Source organism: Pseudomyrmex gracilis, unplaced genomic scaffold, assembly GCF_002006095.1.
Source record: "Pseudomyrmex gracilis isolate BER0280 unplaced genomic scaffold, ASM200609v1 scaffold_191, whole genome shotgun sequence".
Taxonomy (NCBI): domain Eukaryota; kingdom Metazoa; phylum Arthropoda; class Insecta; order Hymenoptera; family Formicidae; genus Pseudomyrmex; species Pseudomyrmex gracilis.
Genome location: NW_018020775.1, coordinates 67071 through 89883, shown reverse-complemented (window position 1 = coordinate 89883; position 22813 = coordinate 67071). Strand labels below are relative to the sequence as shown.

General features: G+C 37.6%; 1 protein-coding gene across 2 annotated transcripts; it reads right to left on the bottom strand.

Moving 5' to 3' along the window:
* Positions 1-988: 988 nt before the first annotated feature.
* Positions 989-22813, bottom strand: LOC109858168 (GTP-binding protein Rhes). 2 transcript variants are annotated; one of them, XM_020435190.1, is made up of 7 exons: positions 22486-22813; positions 21254-22129; positions 9136-9440; positions 6691-6848; positions 2270-2456; positions 1941-2148; positions 989-1707 (listed from the first exon to the last, which is right to left on the bottom strand). In XM_020435190.1, exons 3-7 carry the CDS (start codon positions 9270-9272, stop codon positions 1489-1491), a joined length of 909 nt encoding a protein of 302 aa, XP_020290779.1. In that variant the 5' UTR covers positions 9273-9440; positions 21254-22129; positions 22486-22813; the 3' UTR covers positions 989-1488. The 2 variants fall into 2 exon arrangements, with proteins under 2 accessions (XP_020290779.1, XP_020290778.1); XM_020435189.1 differs by having other exon boundaries at positions 21254-22813.

Genomic DNA, 22813 nt, shown 5'->3' with positions numbered 1-22813 from the left:
CTAAGTAGTTCCAGCGTTGACCGCTCGATAGCGCCGCTTACCCGCGCTAGAAAAAATCAGTCCGGGAACTTTCCGGACAAACTGTGTATCTTTTTAGAATGCATATACAGAACCGATGGAGGAACGGTGTTTCTGTGTTCGTCCGACACACGTTCTAACAAGTTCGAGATACGTAGAAAACGAGGTCGAGATACGGAAATATCGATTGACTTTGTATGCACGTGGTATGTAGTAAACGCAAGTTTCGTTATTGACAATGAGGTTTTGCTGATTACGCGCGTCGAAAATGGCGAATCTGGCACGAACAGGATGCTGTTAGGTGTGCTAATCAAAAGCAATGAGATTAACTCAAAGATTATTTGTCCTTTGCAGAACAGAAGTCCACACGGAATAACGCTGTAGATAAAGGAGCGGATGATTTGGCGGAAGGAACAACGTTCTATGAATATTCGTTTCTTTAATCGAGTGTTATTATCAGAATTATACAACGTTCTAGATCTCGCGTGATAACATAAACGTTGCTCTTTCTTCGCGTGTCGGAACTTGAGTAAGGCTAATAGTTAACTAATTCGGTAGAAAGCTTTTTCATCGCATTTCTCTCGCAAACTCACTCGACACAACGTCGGAGACACCTCTCCCTCTCTTTCCCTCTCTCTCTCTTTTTTATTCGCAATTGCACGTCGATTGTCCGCGAAGATTTTAGCGAGTATAATAATTTTGACAAAATAAAAATTTGTACCTAATAAAAAGTTCATGCTTTCGTGCGATTCCGTCATTTTGTCGCTACCAAGAAAACACTCCGATCGAATGTCAAACAATCATATTCGTATTCGTCGAGATATCGATTTCTCATTTAGCGTTTGATCGACAAATTAACGTAACGACTTACCTCTCTCTGTCTCTCTTTCTCTCTCTCTCTCTCTCACAAACACGCACACGCACACGCACACACACGCACGCGCACACACACACACACACACACAGAAACACGCACACTCTCTCTCTCTCTCTCTCTCTCTCTATCTATCTATCTATCTATCTATCTATCTATCTCTTTCTCACAACTTAAAAGTAATTATACGTATTACCTTCGGGATATTACGCTAAAGCTATATTCCGTTAATTAATTAAGGCGAGTAGCGTGGTCGGTTTAAATATGATTTTCCCTTGACGATCTTCGCTCGCGAGCACTCGCTTCGCGTCGTCTTCGTATGCGCATGATGAAGTCTAACAATTGTAAACTTGAAAGTTTCAATCGCGAGATTTACGGCGTATATGTGAGGTTTTCCGCGTCGAATTAAGTTTGTTTTTATTTTTCTTATCCTGCAAGAAATACTAGAGAGAGTTGTTACAACAATAAAATTAAACATTTTATAATAAACAAAAGTGTAAGTCGCACTCGGTTCCGAAGATCGTCTGAAAAGTATATTACCATATTTGTTTTATATTTCGAAAAATTTGTCCGCGCGCGAGGTTGTTTGACATATATCACTGTATCGAGCAGGCCTTCTTGGACTCTATCCTTCCTGTTCTAAGCGTGATTCTGGATCCTGGTGTATTGTTCTCGTTTCCGGCCGCGAGCGCGCACGTCTTCGTTCTCATGATCATCAAGTCCGTCCTGATGCTGGGACGGCGCACGTTCGGCGCCACGACGCCGCAAGCGTCGCTCAGACGACGTTTTATACTGAGAGTGGCTTTATGCCGCGGCTGAAAAACAAAAGCGTTCGCTTTTTGAGGTCTTTCAGCTGTTTCCCACGGTACATCACGAAAAGGTAACCCTTTGTTTAATCGATCGTGTGACGCGATTTTGAGGAAACAATACTTCTCGCGCTTTGTCAGTTTTAATCGGATTTGCCGGGCTTTACTTACAAGAGCGGTTGATCAGATCTCGAAAGAAATACTTTGTCACCAATTATACTCGAAACGTCCGTTAAACGTACCTGCGACGGCGGTAACATAGGCGAGCCGAAACTGATCGGCACTTTTCTATGATGATTCGGTGCCATCTCCAGAGGTAGACCCGCCACCACGAATAACTGATAAAACAGTTCGTCCACGTGGTAGTTCCGCTTCGCAGAAGCTTCCACAAAAACGCAGCACTCGTCCTGACTCACGCAATATTGCTCAGCTTCTTCTACCGTAACCGTCCTGTAAAACAAAAAGAACAAAAGACTCTACGTTAAAATGATTATGCGACTCAAGGATGCGATAACGAGACGATATTATTCATAAAAAAAAAAACGGGAGCGAAAGAATAGAAAAAACATACTTCACGTCTTTATCACATTTGTTCCCCACGATGACCATAGGGACCTTCAGACTGTAGTGGCTCCTCCTGCTCTTCATGGCACTTTGAGTCGCGCTCACTTTGGTCTCGAGAATCGCCTCTCTCAGTCTGATGGCTTCCTCGAAGGACTCCCGGCAATCCATGCTGAACACCACGACGAAGAGGTCCCCTGCGAAATCGTGTAACACGCTTGTTCGAACGATTCGTCGTACACAAATGTCAACGTTGTACATAATCGGATATTTTTTTCGCGCTAACGCAAACTTCGTCGGATATTCACATTGTGTGAATGAATGTGAAAAAATCCGAACGCGCAATTTTGGAATTTTTGAGTACATCGGTTATTTTTTCTCGTGAAAGAATTATTTTTTACGCAACGAAACAAAATTGGAAATTTTCGAGTTTCTTTCGTGCGCCATCTGCTATATCATCATATGTTACGCGATATTAACCGCAATTATTTCGAACTTTACATACAGACTAATTATAACGATCACGCGAGTCACATGTACGTTATGAATTATGAATATTTATTCCGAGAGCGGATTTATTTCTCTACGGGGCGACACACGAGGGTGCGGCTAGTGTATTTATAAATTTACCCTAACGATGCGAGAGAATGGCGTAACGATTCCGGGGTCTCGTCGCGTCCACGAGCGTGCTGTTACCGCTTGTTTCCAACAAAAACGCGTCGTGAACAAAAGGGCCAGCAGGATCAACTAGCTGCTCTCGTGGACGAACAAAAAGCTCGTCCAATAGGAAACTCGGTGAAGCCGAGTGTATGGAACGTACGCTTGGTAATAACGTTGCTTTGCCAACACGCCGCTTCACTTGGTTTTATTATCGCATATTCTCTCGCTAAAAGATGCCGCTAAGTGTCTCATATAATAATAACGCGCCGTCGTTAACCGCGTGTTAGTGGCGCGGGGTCTGAAAAGACTTCATCTCGCATTCTCATTGTGCCATCAAAAATTTAATATCATTAACACGTTATTATTCGGAATTTAATATAATCATAATTAAATTTATGTACATGTAATTATAGATTATTACGAATTTAATTCACTTTATACTTATTTATCTTTTTTTTTTATCCGGGGGGTTTATTAGAGTTTTTATATTCTTCCGTTCGTTTTTTCATCTCGTAATACAAAGAGACGCAACTCGGTCCTTAACTCAGCAAATTGTAAGCGCGAGAAAATAAGCGCTTCTTTAGCAAGATAAATCCATTACATAATCAAATCACGAAGTTATATAACAAACTATCACTATTGCTGCAAAAAAAGAAAAAAAGAGAGAACTGTAATCTTTCACTCTATTTAATTTCACGAGATTTCTCTCCTCATTGGAAAATTCACTGAAATTATTCTTCTAACAAGTACAATTAAAGATGGATTAATTTTATTGATTGGCTAATTTATTTAGTTGCGCTTCTCAAGTTGCGCTTGTCGCGCTATTGGGAAACTTCTTAAGCACGACCTCCATATCTCGAAAATCTTATATGCGGCTACCACATGCGGTTGAACGTTGCAAGACATTTTATTCTCGTGGCACACGCCGACAAGCCCGATATTGTCCTTGCTACGAGATGAAAATATATGTATGTCAGCCATTATGCGGCAAAGTTCGTGTGTCTTTGGTGTCGAAAGGAATTCTCTCTTCTCGCAGCGCGCCGGCGCGCGCGCGCGCTCCAACTCCGGAGGCTCATTGTCTTGGAATCGGGGTCGCATTTATTCGTGTTCACAGGCGTGTTCCGACGAAGGATTCGTAACTCACAAATCTTTTCACGTTCTTTGTAAATTTGAAGTAAATAACCACGTACGCGCGCGTGAGAGCGAAGTTTATCGCCACTCATATGTAACATTAAACGGCCAAATTAGTATTATTTTCCTCTTTTTTTAAAGATATTTTTTATTTATATATATGTAATTTTATAAATATTAAGAAATTTGTAACGTATCTATAAATCTATAAATCTAGTCAAGTGACGAAACTATAACGTATTATTTGTGTGATCAATCACAATGGCGCTATATTGTTTACTGCGATTATTTTATCGCTCGTGTATAAAGTTTATTTTGCAGAATTTTTCTGGCAATCGGTCGAGCCATGAATTATTAAGAGATCTTCATAGTTTTGAAAAAAATGCGAACGGGAAAACGTGGATTCCCGCTGAATATGTGGAATTTCTGCACGAGCGTCGAACGGAATACAAAAACTAAACACCGCCACGAGATGAAATTCCCATTGACGTGACTCTCTTGATTTTCGCACGCACGAAACGGTAATTTAAAAAATTCCTCGGATTTACGTGTTTAATTTTATCGTGTTCTTTTACGTGAGGTCACTCTATGTGTAACACGCGACGATACATCGCAGTTGCAGAGCATAGAGCGTGTAGAGCAATAACTCGTGAGAGAGAGACGAGTATCGGTACGCGCGCGCGTGACACAATTTGTGCAGCTGCGCTCATCGCGGCAAATTGGAATATTTAGGTCCCAAGAGCAAATAGCAAATAGTTGCTATTGAAAATTTTCAATTGTAGTAATTTTCAAGACCAACACTGTATATTTTTATATGATGATCACGTACATTCTCATTTGAAATACTGATAAGATATTTGTGTGTGTTGTGGATATTTATTTACGTGTTATATTATTACAAATCTCTGAGCAATATAATAAAATATTTTAATACACGTATATATGATTTGTCGCATGAAAGTGTGCAAATTCGCTATTATCTTGCGCTCGTCTTGGGAATTGCGCGCTTGTGTGTACAAATCACGACTTGGATTACATTTCTGAACCGATCGACGTGACGTTTGCACTATGTATGTATATATACGTTCGAGCGTAAATATGTATTTCCATCTGGGAAGGTCCGTATCTTCCTACTTGACAAGATGCAATTGTTGCGCGTTCGACGACAGTGCGACGCGATATCAGAGATTATCAGGCACAGGTGGCTGACGTGACGAGGAACGAGAGAGAGTGTGTATCTACAAAATCAGTGGAGCACAAGCGATAACCGTGCGCCGTAGAAACTGTAACGAAAGAAGGGTGGGAATGGACCGGACTGAGTTATCGAGCGAACGTACCATTCGCACACGTTCCCCCAAGTTTTCTCGAGACACAACGTCCTTCGATACTATCGGCCACTTATCACCATCTTAACCCTCGGCCCCTCTCAATTCTCGACTCGTTGAGCAACTCTCTTTTCGCCTAACGTCGAATATTTCGATAATCGCTGACGCTATGCTACTGCGTGTATATACACATGCGATATATCCACATGATATACAATAGTTTAAAAACTGAATAAGTATACATGTAAAGAGTTAATTGAACACAATAATTAATTAGAAATATATTTCTTCTTTTATCAAAACAAATTAATACGAAAAAAGTAAGAAATGTTAAAAGTTCTTTTTTTTTTGTTTTCAAATAATATGTAACATTATCTTTTAACAAAATCCAATAAAATACACGTATATAAACAAGAAAAATATAAATACATAAAATAGTAAAAAAGAGAGTGCTTTTAACGGATTGCTTTGACTTTGATTCTTAATTCATAAAAAATCATGTTTATTTTAGTGCGAATGCATAAGATCCGGTTGGAGTTTTGCAAAATTAATTGAAATCCGTGTAATGTACAACGTGCGGTACTCTACATGTAACCTTTGTAATATTTGAACCTCGCTTGAAATTTCCGTAACGGCTGATACAGCCGACGATATCACCTCGGGCAGCTTCTCTCGAACTTTTCCCGTATGAGCAACACATAAACCATAGTTGTTGGAAATATGAGATTTTACAAAAGTTGTAAAACTTCTCGAAACGCGAGTTCGAAAACAATTGATGGCGTCTTCTGGTTCTTATTTTTTTTTTCACACGCTACATCAAAGAACAAAAGTTTCTTCGACGATTGTGAGCGTATCAAAATTAATGCACACTTTTCGCAAGCGACGTCCCGTAATAAACGTCTCGCGCGCGCGCGCGCAAAACATTGTCTTTCTTTAAACGTTGAAAGATTTACGAAACTTTACTCTCAAGCGGCAAGAAAGCGTGCGGGTCTTTATGATTTTTCATCCAACGCAGACTGACGTGTTCTCATACAAAATGCATTGCGTCGTATTTTGCGTCAACGTCCCTCGTCCAACATTCTGAAAACACATATTTTTCTATCCGCTCGCAAAAGATTTAAATATCCATTAATTTTTCTCGAGCCAATATCCGTCACGATAAAAGCAAAATATCATCAGAGGTTAGGTTTTAATATCGGCAGAAATATACACTCGTTTACTTTGCTCGTATACTTCGTTTATATCCTTGAAACGCGGGTGTCTTCTTGAAACGGAGCAACGCATTTCTCCGGAGAGTATAAGCCAATGGACTTACCCGTCAGGAAGGACAATCGTCGCATCGCCGGAAACGGATGGTTTCCGCTTGTATCCAAGAGATCAAGCTGGTGAACTTCGCCTCTGATCCTGTAGAGTTTTCTGTGAAAATCTTCTATCGTCGGCGTGTAGCTCTCCTCAAATTTGTTGGACAGAAATCTGAAACGTAAGCGTCAGGACGATTTTATCCGCATCAGCACTCTGCCATTCTAACTCTACGTTGTTCGATCTTTTTTTGCTTTCCGTTATCTTTTTGCGTTATCTCTCTCCCGTGATTAAAATTTTCAATTCGATCTTCGCGTATCTTCGTATCGCATAATTAATTTTAACAGAATATCTCGAGTTATTTTAAAAATATTTTTTGCATTTCAAACGTTTTAATGAATTTCAAAATAAAATGTAATTTTTCCTTTTGTTATTAAAGCGAATTTATTCTCTAGAAACAAAGTACGGGTCTGTGATAAGCCCGAATGATAAACATGAAGTTAATTGAGGCTCCGAGTATTTGAAAAGCCAAATTTGCAGACAAGACTAAGCGACTATCTTGCTTTTTGGAATGAGCTCGTTAGTTGTTACTATCTGTGCGCAAGTGGGCGAAAAATTCGCTTAGCATGGCGCGGGTTTGCGTAATTGCGGCCAATTTATGATAGTCGACATCGAATTGCGGCCGAGCCGCAAATTTTCGACGTTTCACAGAAACGCGAGATATTCCTCGGTATGCAATATCCGTCATCGAACGGTGAATTTTATCGTCTGTTTAATAACTTTGAAACTGTTCTCTGTTGTTATTCTTTGATAAACACACACACGATATTAATTCGCGGTTTTTTTTTTCAATTGAAGAGAGATTTCCGGAAACACACACACGACAGTGTCACTTTTTCTCGATATCCTATCGCACGGTGGCAGCATTCGTGTAACAATGGCATACGCAATAATGCGGCACATATTGGTGGGTCGGCAGCACGGTTCAAAGATTAATTGAATCACATTGTTTCGCACTATTAGTAATCGATCTGTGAAAGGGAGCACAACGGACGGAATTTAGAAAACCGAACGCACGGAAACGTACGGAATACCGAAACATAGCAATACGCACGTCGGATCGATCGGATAAATTCTTACCGTGTGTGTATAAGAACACATTTGAAATATATTTCCCTCTCTAAGTTGTAAATAAAAAAAAATATGCAAAAACATGCATCTACATTGAAAAGTACTGAAAATAACAGTTTTGCTGGAATAACAAAAAGATTAGTTGTTGTTTGAACAGTAAACAAAATTTGCTAAGCCTGTTGAATTGTTTGGATTTACAAACAAAACGTTTTGTTGACGAGTAGCAAACGTCGATAAATATGCATTTTAGGTCACACCTCACCGATTTCGATGCGCTTTGAATATGTTGTAGAGCAGGTCATACTGAGTAATTATATAAAAAAATTTCATGGGGAACGGCCTTGGTTTCGGAGATATATGGCGATTTAAAGTTTCTAAACAATACTACTATTTTTACGTTCTTTTTGTTCGTGTTGTAAACGTGCAGAGCGGCTTTGCCTCTCCGCAGAGAGAGTGGCTACCCTTCCTCTGCTCTTCCTTTCGAAAAACCATGTACACACTTTCGACATGAAGCGACATTTAATTGGATCCTATGCAATGACGAAATAAGAAAAAATAAGGAACTTATATACAAATATTTTATTTATTTTTTTTTTTTTATATTAAAGGCGAATGATGTTTTGTTATAACTTGTATACATTTGGTATGCATAAAAAACATACGTTCGCGATTTAAATTTACATCTGCTCCACACCGTAGATATTTAATATACATGTCCATGAATAACTTTACGATCAACAAGAAAATCTATTAATTTCTCGCTGTTTTCAACAAGACTTGAATAGAAATTCGTGTAGTCGCATGTTGAAAGCTATTAACAAACTGCGAGAAATAGTAAAACGAATTCTTGATTAATTGTGAATTACCTTGTAACTTTGTTTACATTTCTCACAACACATCAGTCCGACATACACAAACTTCACTGTTCGTAATATCAGCTTACAATATTTAGTGTAAAGTATTAAAATTCTGAAACTTCAAATTGTCATACCTCTCTCTTAAACCAAGGCCGCCCCCCGCGAAATGTTTTTAGATACTTACTCAGTATGACCTGCTCTACAACATATCTGAAGCTCAACAAAATCGGTGAGGTGTGACCTAAAATGTATATTTATAACCGCAAATTCTTTCTCCGTTATCCATATAATATATCCAAAACTTTGTTTTTCATGTAGAGAAGCAAAATATACAAAGAATGTTTCCAAACTGTCAGAACTATCAATATATCTTTTTTTTTGTCAAAATAATGATAAAATAAGAAATAAAAACAGAAACAAAGGACAAAACAGGAGTTTTTTACATGCTGAATTTGCTCATTTCTCGTAGTTACCGTGCTACAATGGCAGTCTTTCCAACGCGGGCACTGCCGAGCATGACCAGGCGATAGCAGTTACGTGGCGGCGGTTTGCAGGCGTCTTCCAGTGACGAAGTGGATGCAGGACTCGGGCTGACGGGTATAGCGAGCATTCCATCTTCCGGACCCGAAGGACCTTGGCCTTCCACCAGCTCCGGCTCCGCTTGCGCTCCTCGTCGACCGCGAGCGGTAATTCGTTGCTCGACAACGGTCTCGTCGGCTGCACTTCCGCTTCTGCAGAGCCTCTGCACGCAGCACAGAAGTCGGCCGCACGCCTCCAGCTGCGGAAAGGAAGTTACACGTTATGTCTCTGAAAGCAGTATCAACTCTTAACTCCCTTTGACATTTTTGACACACCCATGTATAGCGTGCTAAATTTCAAACTATTCGCATAGATTTCAGTCGGTTCAATTAGCCGAATTGAAGTAAAGATCACTTCACGCGCAACACATGCCGCACGCATTATGTAAGAAACAAATATATACAGTGTTCGAAAAATCTCCCGCAATACTTCGGGAAGTGATTGGAGATCCAAAAAGAAGGAAAAAAGTTATATAAACATAGGTCCGGAAATAAGTCGTTTCCGAGTTATAGCCACTTTTGTGTTTAAAAATCATAATTTTTCTCATAATTTATTTTATTGTGTTTTAACAGAAATAACTTCATTTCGGAATATTTTGATAGAAGAATAAGAACCTGAATTCGTGCTGAAGGTGGTCATTTTGAACATCATATCTAATTCGATTTAAATGTCTGTTTATGTTCAAAATGATCAACTTCAGCATGAATGCAGATTCTTATTCTTTTATCAAAATAGTCCAAAATGAAGTTATTTCTGTTAAAACAAAACATTTATTTATGTTATACAATAAAATAAATTATGATTATGAAAATTATGTTATACAATATTATTATGTTATACGATATTTTTATGTTATACAATAAAATACAATAAAATAAATTATGATTATGAAAACAATTACAATTTTTAAACATAAAAGTGGCTATAACTCGGAAACGACCTATTTCCGGACCTATGTTTATATAACTTTTTTCTTTTTTTTTGGACTCCTAATTACTTCCCGAAGTATTGCGAGCGATTTTCCGGACACCTTGTATATATATATACATATATATTTATTTATTTATTTTCCATTCTATATCTGACACAATAATTAAAGATGTTTTGCACGTGAATGCAAACAAATATAAACGAATGGTACTTTTGAAACAATATTTTCATAATAAGGCCTACATAATAAAATAAATTATGATTATGAAAAATAAATACTATCGTGTTTATATGTCGGGTTTTCAATATAAACTTTGACGATTTATTTGCATTCATATAAGATTTCAACTATATACAGTTTTTGTTAACGTGAAACAGTACCAAATCGCGGATTTCAAAAAAATTTATAGATTTCACAAAGAACATTTGAAAATATTTGCGTGACTTTATAAGTTTACACACAGAGCATTCCGTTATCTTCCGCACAGATTTGCACACTTCAACAAACGATCTTATCTATTCATGGGCTTGAATTTTTCAATAAATAAACGGATGACAATCATGTCTACACATGCACATACACAATATCGTATCTCTCCAAGAAATCGCGAACATACAAGAATGTGATATGCGAGATACGAGCATGAATACCAAATTGAAGTTTCTTGAATTGATTCGTAGTGGAAGATTTTCAGCAAAAATACTTTTATTAAAGTAGAAAAATAAAGATGAGATGTTTAGACACGTCCCACAGACCTCTGCTTGAATATTTTCCTTACTTTTACCCATATTACAATATGCGGAAGTTGCTGGGCGACTACAATATTGGAAAAAAATTATATTTTTCCATAAGTTAAGAGATTATGAAACACGACTGGAAAAAAAAAAAATTATAATGCTGTCAGCATTTTGTTTTCAAAGTATATATGTATACATAGTAACTTTAATTGTATAATTTCCGAATAAATTACTGTGTATGTGTAGCGCGAACTCGGCATACATCATATATTTAACAAAGTTTAACGAAAATGCTTGTTACGTTACGAAAACAGTTTCGAAGAAACGTGTTAACTATAAACGTCGTGAAACTTTGCACGAGAATGTACGTAGGTAGGTGTCACGGGAATTGGAGGGTTGAGGTCTTTTAACTATGTTCTCGAATATCTTACAATAAAATTTAAAATACTTCACGTACCTTTGTATTCTTATACGTGTGCAAACTAAAATACAATTTCAGATCTTATGTAATTCTTCACTCATTTGGAAAACAATTGCTCTGTGTAATTTGATTCGGTAATTTAGATGCAATTTAATAAAACAAAAAAAAGAGAAAAAAAAGATCATATCGTGTAATTTGTAACTTTTTCTTGAAAATAATACCTGCCTTAAAAAATAGTTAATAAACATTAGTTAATAAACATTAATATACATATAAAGAATATTTTATTTTACTGACTATACAAATTTTACAGGATTATGTGTTTTAACACAATTGCAATTGGTTTAAAATAGTTTTTAACTAATCATTTATAGAAATGGCACATAATATAATATACTAACATAGAAATGTTTCTTAAAGAGAATATCCCGACCATATTAATGTACAGAATAATATAAGCGTCAAGCAAAGCTTTTATTCGCTTAAGGTGCAGGGATTCTGTTTTCGATAAACTATACCATTCTTTTTCGTATTCATCTTCAGAAAGTTTCTTCTTCGCATTGGATATTCGCTTACGCGGCTTAGTTGCAGAAACCAGCAGGATAATAGACCCGCGCGCGTTATATCCTTACCATAAACCTGTGCATTTCTAACTTCGACGCGATGAATAGAGAACTAATGATTGCAACGAAGCTAGTCCTGAATATCGTTTCACACCGCTTTAGAGACACGAGTTATAGATGTTTATTAGAAAGAGAACAAAATATTAGTATTATTTCGTACAAGTGACAATGTGTCACTTGAAATTAAAAGTCGAGCAACAAAGATTTTAATGTATAAGCTATTAAATTTTTAAGGACGTAATTTTTTTACATTTATTCATAAATATTAAAAAAATTTTCAAATATATTTCTCTTTGCTCACACGCGTATATAAATATTTAAAACCAGGAAACCCTTCTCGTTATTATGCTAATCGCGATGCTATTATATAATCTCTTTTATATACATTTATATATACAGTTTTTTAATAAACTGAATAAATAAAAAAGCTCACGGAAAGAACGATATAGTTGTTGATCGAGCAAGAATCTTCGTGTTTCGTTGAAAAATACATGAAGTAAATTTGATGTTCGTCGTCGCTGCTCGGCAAATTTACCTCTGGACAAGGAAGCATGCCGTTTCAAGACTACTGCAGTGTGACGGTTTCGAGACGGTACATGTATTTACTACAAGCAAGAGGTGAGGCTTTATAAATATTTAAATAGGACACCTGATGCCCGCACACAACCAAAGGTGTGGGCCGCAATTATTAAAGCTTCCATTAAAACACGCCGCACTTATTGCGCCTTTTTTTCCTTCTCGTCTCTTTAAGCATGTGGTAACCTATTTTGAATGAGAAACCTAGACGCGCGTCACTTAATTCTCTCTACATTCCGTCGCGGTGTATGATTATCGCGTATCACTTTGGTAAACTCGGAGTCGTTTAGCAAATGGCGACATAAATCCTAACGGTAGAAGAAGTTCATTTTGTCTTTATCTGGAACACCGTTTGGGACGATCCCATTTGCAGCATTTCGGCCGTGAACGCGCCGCTGAGCTCTTAAACCTCCGAGTAAGATCGCAATTACCGACCGCAATTGTTTCAGCGTCGAGAGCCATTATTACGTTGATAATGGTTTATTTCTGTTCCACGCTGAAGAGAGAAATAGGGTTACGGTAGTTTTTTTGTCACACATATAAACAATAAATGCACGGTAAGCGAAATATAGATATATTAAAGATGCTTCCGCGCGCGCACGTTTTTTTATACTCTCATATTCTTGTCTCGGCACGTGTGACGAGTGTTATCCTCGTCTTATGATACCGTCTGGGCAGTATCGACGTTTTTCTTTACTTCCACTCGCGTATCTGTTCCCGTCGCGCAAATACCTCTTCAAAATAAAAGCGCCGTGCGTGTCCCTTTTACTATTTTTAGGATTTATAAACGGTCTCAATAAAGTCGATTTCAACCTCAAATTTGCACCATCTCGATTTCTTCCAGAATTAGAATAGCGGTATAAAAAAAGCTAAGCTCTATTTTTTTCAGACTATTTTTATATGCGAAATTCAATAGCAGGAAAGTCTGTGATATATATATATATATCAAAGTTATTTTACCATTTCAACTTTTTTTTTGTTGCAAATAAATAGACACACAATTGAATCGAACGGACAAAAAGCGGACACAGACATTTCTTTTAATAGAGAGAGAAACACTATATATTTTTACGTTCTTTTTATATAGGCTGCGTTCCGAGTTACGCATATACGCGCATTTATCTATAGTACACGTCACGTATAATATAGATAAATGCGCGCATATGCGTAACTCGGAACGCAGCCATAGACATTAAATATCTAAGTTAATCGAGTTAGCGAAAAAATACGAATGTCGCGAGAGCGTCGAAATCGACAATCTTCGATAGTGATTTTTTTCTAATTTCCAGACCTCCCATCCGTCAGTAGCGGTAGCGATTCTCGAGGGAAGTAATAACAGTCTGTTTACAGTCCGATTATGAATACTTCCGTCTCAAATGGCAGTCTTTGACAGTGCTGAGATAGATATCGCGAAGACACTGTGTAAATGCAGATGCTCGAGCCATTATCTCTTATTATCGCGGGCCTCTCTTCGAACAAGTTGCGGATAATCGTCTCGATCGAAGATACGGAGATTCGATCTACTTTATCTGATCAATGCATCTCTCGTATATTTTTAGTAACGATCTCGGAATCTCAGCCGAATGATCTGCCGGCGAATCACACAAATTTCCATTATGTTCACTTCGGAAGAGATTAAATTAAAGATATAAGAGAGCGGGCAATATTGGCTCTCTTTAGATCTCAATCTCTGTTTAATAATCAGGAGAAGCGGATTTCCCATGTTCAATGAGATTCCTATAGAACTATCTATAGTAGTTATCTATAGTAAGTACTACGCGAAGCTTAAGCTTCCCCTCGGCTTGTTGCATTCTATATATCAATATGTTTCATGTATCGTTTCATCGCGATATATCAATGTTTCCCAACGACACGTAGGAAAAATGGGCGATAAATATATATATGCCACGCGTGTGTATATCGATTTTACGATTGCACGCCACGACAAAGTCCTCGTCGGCACGCGAGGGTTTGAGAAACATTGATCTCTTAACGCCAGCAACCCGACCGGGGGTTTTGGTACAACCCGAACACACAAGATATATCGGTTGTCCAGGTTGTGCCAACAACATCGGCAATCGGATTATCACAGCCGTTGTATTCGGTCGTTCGCGAGGAAACGCGCGCGCGTTTTGGCATCGTATCGAACGAAGTTCCGACTGTATCACAGACCGTTATCCTCTTAATGTTACGTGGCTTAATCACACTAAGAGGATTCGACCGTCAATGCTTGCTAAACATCCGCTTAACAATTCAATGACGTAATATTTTCTCGCGATGCGATCGACCAAAGAGCTTGCATTCTCTATATATTTTGTGCGTTTGAAGCTTAACGAAAACTCATGACAATATATTCCATTGTTATGCGGTCAGTTGTGTTGTACGCAATATTTTATTTACCCTTCTGGTAGAATAATTCGAGCTAAATGTTAAATACTGCTGTTTGCATCATATTTAATTGTTGTTGCGTTTAATTATTTGCGTTAATAAAGCGACATGTCAGGACTATGTGCATTTTATCAGTTATAATGTGTATATATATATATATATATCGTTTAACAATATTTAGCTTTAGGAATGTTTTACTTGTAACAAATGATTACATTGCTAGATAGATATCGAAGAAAGCTGGAACTTTTTTCTGGAGCTGACGTACTGACGTGATTGCTCGATTAACTTTCTTGCGTGGAGGGTTGTGGTTTGTTTGCAAAGAGCGCAACGAGAAATGGAAAGAGAACGGTGTATTGTTGTTGATAATACTTTACTTTATTTTCGTTGTTATTTATTTTTTTTTATATTTCTTTGTTAATTGTTGCCGCTTACTTTATTCGCAAAATATTCACATGCCTCGGTACTTGGCGCATATGGTTAAAAAGTTTTCCCAGCCGCGCGCGACTTCCTATTATAATTTCTCGTCGTGAGAGCAGTGATATTATATGAACCTGGAGTTACGCAAGTATATAATTATGATGTTAAACGATTACTCCGCCCCATTTAATCCTAGGCTGATACCCTTTACTTGTTAGGTCATTCGTTCTTATATCGCTCGAGCAAGATGGTTAAAGCCGCGCCGGTTAAAAATTATTCTTTTCCTCCTAGAAGTGATAAATGAATTGTCTTTCTGAAAAATTATTTAATAGATTCAAATCTGAAGAAGTTATCAAATCTGGGGATATTTCTTATAGTATCGGCATGTCCAACTTATAAACAATATTGTGATTTTATTATTATTTTGTTACATATGTAATAGTACTTTTCAACAGCGCGAATATCAACAATGCAAAACACGATTTTATATGTCTGTCTGATGCACGCGCAATAGTGCGCGCGCCCAAGCGAAGACGAGTTCTTCCTGTAGTTCTCAACTCGCCAAGAAATTGCCCGTTATAATTAGGCGACACGATACGCTGCTCCATCCGTTCTAAGTAGAAAAGTGATTCCGTCTCTCTCTCTCTCTCTCTCTTTCTCTCTCGCTTTCATCTCTTTTCCTCTGCCACACTCTTACCACGCTTCTCGCGTCGTTACTTAACTCGGGACTAACTACTCGCTAGCGTTGCTACCACTGAGTGCTTTCGCTTGCTCGCGGCGTAATCTGATTGGGCTCTCGCCGACTATTATTTCGTTTGCGAGTTCGACCGAGACGACTATGCGTCCCGTTGTTGCTGACACTGTTGCTGTTTCTCCACATCTCGTGTGTTTGAGAATAAAGTAACAATCTCTGATAGCTCTACAGCGAAAACTGTGTGAGCAATTCACAGGTTTTTATGAACGATTATAGAGAGACGAGTCTGTCAACGTCAGTCGTGATGAGTGAAGAAAGGCTTGCGCGTTAACGTGCCGGGAGTAACTTTGTTAACACACTCGCGCATACATAACGCATACTGGGTGTTCTCTCATTTCTATATAGCCAAACTTTTTGAACAAGTTTGAAAAAGCAAACGAGCGCAAAAGAAATATTATAAAGCATCGATACAAACGTATTAAAAAATTTAAATAATCATCTAGAGAACTTTATTTCTCAATCTATATAAAAATTCTGAAAATAAAAATTAATTCAAGATATAAAACTCCAGAACGTCTCGTGAAATAAGAACACAATACGCTGTTATTCAGCCACTTTTAAATAAAAGTTAATTACAGTAGACTTTAAAACCGAAACGAAAAGCGAGATTAAATTATGTCTGATTAAATTTTCACCGAAACGATATCGTCTCTAGAAAAAGAGAGAAATGAAAGAAATCGTGGGCGGATAACTGAGAACACTTGCATAAGTCGTTACTCCTGCGGATTTCTGTGTTGCAAAAATACACAGAATGTATTTTCTTGCGCACACAAGCGGAATACGCGAGATTTCGCGTTAGTTTCGATATACCGGAGCATATTCGTGTATTCGGTATAATACGCCAAGCGGGGGGAGAGGCAGATGAAGATATAGTTTAGAGGAAACGACGCCGGGATGAGACGCGGGTTTATTTTCAGACCGCGCGGCGTTCAAGTTAGTAAGCTTTTACGCGGCAAGGCTAATCAACGAAAAGCTCGGTGCCGAATTTCAACCATCAACAGGTCACATCCGGATAATTAAGAGCTTGATTGTCTCTATTGATCGACAATTGTGATTAAACAACCACACCCGCCGCACGAGTGCTCTCCATGTTTATTTCACACACGCTCGTTTCTCTCATATCGCACACTTGTGAGAGACGGAACGGTAAAAAGAACCACACAAAAAATCATATATCAATTTTCAATGATTCGCTAATCGATTGTAATCAGTCTGTCGGATGTAACGTTGTGATGTACTTTTACTAAAAATTTTTAACTTCTGAAAATCTGAATCTCTCGGGACTTAATTTCAGTGACAGATACTTTTTCTAATATGTAATCAATCTTGTTTCTCAATAAAAAGCCGCGACATTGACAATCTTTGAGGGTACAAGCGCACTTGAAAGTAAAGAAGAGAGACCGTCCAAGAACTAAGCTTTCGAGGAGAAATTGAATAACAAAACTTCATTGTCCATCTAAACTCGAGTCAACTTCGCTTCTTGGAGAATTTTAATTCTAGGTAGCGAGATATTTAATATTGAATATTAAGAAGCGGTAGAATTTTCCTGGAAAAGAAATATCGACTGCAAATTCGATAACTAATATACAATGAAAAATAAACTGCGTTAAATTAAAAAAAGCTCCGTTATATTCGGCGCCCAAATATCTTTTTACGTACTTTTACAGACTTATGTTGCATGTCATATCCGAATTTATCTTCTCGCGATATGTATAACGTATAGTAGACGAGAAAGAGAGAGAGAGAGAGAGAGAGAGAGAGAGTGGCCTATCGAGTGATTGTTATTTGAACCGAAAACTCTCGCGCGCTTCGTAGTTACGGTGCCATTGGAAGCATGGACAAAAGCGCATTTCACAGAAACTCTCGCGATGCTCAACGTACCGCAAGAAATTTGACAACGCGGATTACTGATGCGGAAATGTCTGCTTTTTTTTATCGCAAATAGTTTTCTTTGCAAATGGTTCTCTCCTTTTCCCTAAAAACCGGAAGAAAATTTCGTCGCTCCGCGTTTTCTCAATCGTAATACTCTAAAACTCGTCAGAGTCGCGACGTGGTTGGTATAATCGTGTGAATACGTTCGCGAGCGTTGCAGATTATCTTCACGTAGCCTACTTCCTGAAATAGCTAGAGTTTTCTCCACGACCTCTATCCGCCGCAAGTGCGATAAATTCGGTTATTGGGACGAGAAATCGAACGGATTTCAAAAATAATATATCTTTGCTTTTTTAGCTTTTTCTTTTCCGTCAAATCTTCTTTCCCGTGATATTTCATTCCGTCCAAATCTGTTTTGGGAAAAACTAATCGATGCTACACTTAAGAAAATAAATCGATAAAGCAACATATTTACATATTTATATTTTTGTGTATGTGTGTGTGTGTTGAGTCAATTATCTTGAACGTATTGGAAAAATCTCATATTTCAATAAATAAAATAAAATAAAAAATAAAAAAAACGCGTTAACAAGTTTTTCAAAATATATTACATCGTATATTTATGCGATGTTGCTTTATTTTATCATGGCTATTTTAATAATATGTATATAATTAAATTCTGCGCGAAATAATATAACGTTCTAATTAACGCATGTTCGTTTTATTATCTTACTGTAATTAATATATTAATAAAATGACATATAATGAATAATTCAATAAACTCACGGCCGTCAGTCATTTCACCTGTAAACCCGGAAATTTGTGACCGCAATAACCTATAGGTCGCGATAATTGCTCAATAAAGAAATTCGGTTACGTGTTTCGGTTTCGTGTTCGCGGAGTTCACCAGTTGCAGCGTGGAGTTACGTCTGTTGACTTGTGCAACAAGTCGGGTTAACAGCTGTTTCGGCCGCATATAGTTATGTGCACGACGACGGTGCTATGGCACTTCGATTTGGCTCAAGTCCAGGCCGAGTTTACGAGGCTTTAGTGAACTTGGGCTTTACGTTTGTTCGTGAATAACGAGTACGATCAACCGTATAAGCGTCGTGCTATAGTGTAAATGAGATATTACACAAGTCTGGAGATGAACGCGCGGTAAACAATGTAACAACAAATGATAAAAAAATGAGAATACATTTATAATATAGCAATATGATCTGACAAGATAAGCTTGTTTGTGCCAATTTTGAATCGTCAAAGATGAATCGCTGGAATTTTGATTAATATTTGAGAGAAAACATATAATACAAACTGAGGAAAAGTGCACGATTGCGAATTTTATGTATAAAAAATGTTTTTAACTTACATATACGGTTGCATCCACAACACTGATACGTAATATGTATCGATTATCGAAAAAAGTATAAGTCTCTTTTTGATTTATTCCAGCGCGGCAATGCTTCGCGTCTTTTTGCGACAAAATGTCGCATTTTTTTTTAGATAGGAGCACGTGTCGTAATAGCTTATCATGAAGTGTGTGTGTATGTGTTTGTGCGTGTATGTACGTATGACCTATGGCAAATCAATAAAATATGTGCTACATAGACGCATAATTATTAATTGCTTCCTCAAAGCAGCGCGTTTTTCTTATCAATAAAAAAAATGTCGCGCTGTGCAGCGTATACGTATGCGGACTTTGCAATGTTAGTAGCGGAAAATGTGTACGTAGGGTTTTAAGTATCATTTCTTTTGCTTAACGGAAAATCTCTGTGTTCGATCGATCACACAGTAGACGCGTCTTTCTGTTTTATTAAAATCGAGTTTACACGATGTGAATTTCACAAAATTATGATTTCAAACAAATAGTTTTATAGAAAACCATTTATCTCTTTTAGTTCTGTCAGGTTGTTTTCTACAGAATTTGTAACACAATACATATAACTAACTATATATATATATATATCGTCTTCTTTTTTTAACTAGTTAGTTTTTTCTAACTAGTTAGTTTTTTTTGTATTCTCTGTTATTTTAACTTTACAAATTTTAAATGGAAACATATTCGAAGTTTATCGCAACGAGGATAAATTATGTATGACAGCTTATTGATAAGTAAATAAGATCTAGGTGACAATAGGGTCTCACAAGCTCCCAGCTCTTCGTTATCTATCTATCTATATTGATAAGTAAGTTGCTGACTCTAATGTTCTTTTCTTTTAAAAGACACAGTAGTGATCACTGAAAAAATATAAAATATAAATAAAAAATTTAGAACACTCTAAAAGAACTTACGAAGAAGCCAATTCAACAAACGACTAAAATTATTCAAACATAAAAATAATAACAGAACAATATTTAGAAAATTACTTGTATTTAATTTGTTTTATATTAAATTGAGGTAACTCTCACACAGAATTGGAGATATGTAATTTCAAAACTAAGAGCTCCGTTTTTTTGGGGGGCATAAATAAGGTTAAAACATCACGCAAAAAGGATCGAAAAGCATAAAAAGGCACAAAAAAGAACTACTGAGAGGACTGACAGAACACATTGAGTAAATACGAGATCAAATCTCGGACTGAAGGACTCTCCTTTAAGACGTTTTCAATAGCCAATATATCATAGAACGGATATGTGACACACGAAGGAATATTAAAACTCGGTCGTTTAATACATGTACGATCGTTTTCAATCACACCTGTCAATAATCAAGAGAGATTAATTGCAACATAAAAACATACTTCAAAATGAAATTGTGAAACAAAGCAGTCGAGCTTAAAGAATCGTTCTTTCTCTCTTTTATTATAGATAGGATGTTTTTAAAATTCTCGCTTCTACGGTCGTTTTACTTTTCTTATCTTGAAAGTACTAACTAGAGCAAAATAAATATTACTTTAATTTTTCAATATTGCATAAAACACTTATTATTTACTTTTTTTCTTTCTTAATCTCTCACCTCTTCTCTTTCTTTTCTTGATCCTTGTTTAATCAACTCATTTCATTTATAAAAATATTTATGGTAAAATAAGAAATGATCGATAAGTGAATTCGCAAATACTGAAATATTAAAGTTATACGAAAAGTACCTTGTAATCTTATGGATATCGACCGACTCGGAAGAACTTTTCTTATCAAAATTACTTAAACACACAGAAGCGCAAAATAAATTCTATTACGACAGGAAATTTACACGTATATAAGAATGTAACAGAAAGCAAAGGATCTCATTACGTATACATATACATATTTTACCTTACAAATATATCTGAATGTTTAAGTATATGACTCACCTCAGGAAAGTGGACAAAGCGTTGCTGGAAGAAAAGCTGAAAAGCGGGGTCCGAGACATGCACCGTCCTGAGCGTTTAGGACCCGTACAGGTCCTCGCGATTCTTCCTTTCGATCTCGTTCTACTCTCTGTCACTTCTTGTTACACGTCGCGATGCACTCTGCCTTTCTCTTGTCTTCTCTCTTTCTGTTACTTAGCCGCAGCGACAAGTGGCAGCCCGACACGCTCGATTGTCGATGTGTATCGGCCTCTTACTCTCGGTAACCCTTTCGTGCGATGTTATATACAACGGCTTTATAACCGCAGTTTTACTCGATCGAGGTCCGGATGTGTCTGCCAATACGTCGTGAGCTCATTGATTTCGTGAGACGACTGAGGGGCACACGACGATGTGCACGAGGGGTATCTCAAGCAAGGAGCAAGGACGAAGCGAGGCGACGCCGGTACGAAGCGCTGACTGAACCACTGGCGAGGCAACGAGAGGTGCTCCGTACCGTGTGCTCCGGTCCCCTCCTGCTGCTCTCTCACCCTCTCGATCGGCTCTCTCGTTCTCTCTCATCCTCGCTCATCCCTCCTTCCCTTTTGCTTTCCCTCTCGCGCGCACATTCTCTCTCACCACCCTGCGCGTACAACTCTACGCTACGCCGTCGTCCACCCCCGCCGGAGGTTATAATAGTATATACACGCAACGCAACACCATCGGCCGGTGCGATCCTTCGATCCTGCGCCTTGACTCGCAGCCAGTATCACAGTCCATCTCTTTCTTTTTCTCTCTCGCGTGAAAAAGTTATCGGCGAGATTTAGGTCTTTATAATGGGTGCGCGATTAAGATAGGGATTCTTCAACAACGTGATATCGTATATCACCGTCCGTCTGTCTAAAGCATAAATGGAACATCTTTCTTCTGTAGCTTACAGTCAGAAAAAATAAAAAACAAAATAAATATTTACGGCCCTTCAACCCTCGCACAAGCTTCTTTCCGTAAGCTTCTAAAAATCTTTGCTTAAACATTTATATTAATCTTTTTTGCACGTAAGGCAAGTTATTTATATAATTATTGAATGTTTATAATTATTGTGTAAAAGTCTAATAATATATTTGTATTTTTGACGTATCGATTTTAAGCAAAATGTGATAATAACTTTAAGTGAGAAAGTTATCGAGGTTGAACATTTTTGTTTTTCGACAAATGACGATGTGTGGTGTGAACAAAGAACATCAAGGGAGAGATACCCGGAATAAGCCGGAATTATACGATACGAGGTGAGAAGTCTTCGTTTTTTGCTCCGCAATCTTCTGGCACGCCAGGCGTTGGGCTCACCCTTGTCGAAGAAAACATCGTCGGACCAGAAATTTAGAGCTACAAAACGGGAATAAAATACCGAGAGAGAACGAGAGAATGACTCGGCGCGACAGGAAAAAGAAAACTTTTCAACGGGTCATTCACGAAGCTCCGAAAATAAAACGTTGACGATATAATAAAGCGTAAAAACTTTAAAGTCGTTCAAAAAAAAAGCTTTTAAAGAATGTTTTATTGATCATGTCTTAAGATTTTTATCGG

Coding starts and splice junctions, on each gene's coding strand:
- LOC109858168 (XM_020435189.1), bottom strand. CDS start 9,272: ATGCTCGCTATACCCGTCAGCCCGAGTCCTGCATCCACTTCGTCACTG. Junction 6,849..9,135: donor AAGACTGCCATTGTAGCACG/GTAACTACGAGA, acceptor CTTACGTTTCAG/ATTTCTGTCCAACAAATTTG. Junction 1,708..1,940: donor CTATGTTACCGCCGTCGCAG/GTACGTTTAACG, acceptor TTTGTTTTTCAG/CCGCGGCATAAAGCCACTCT.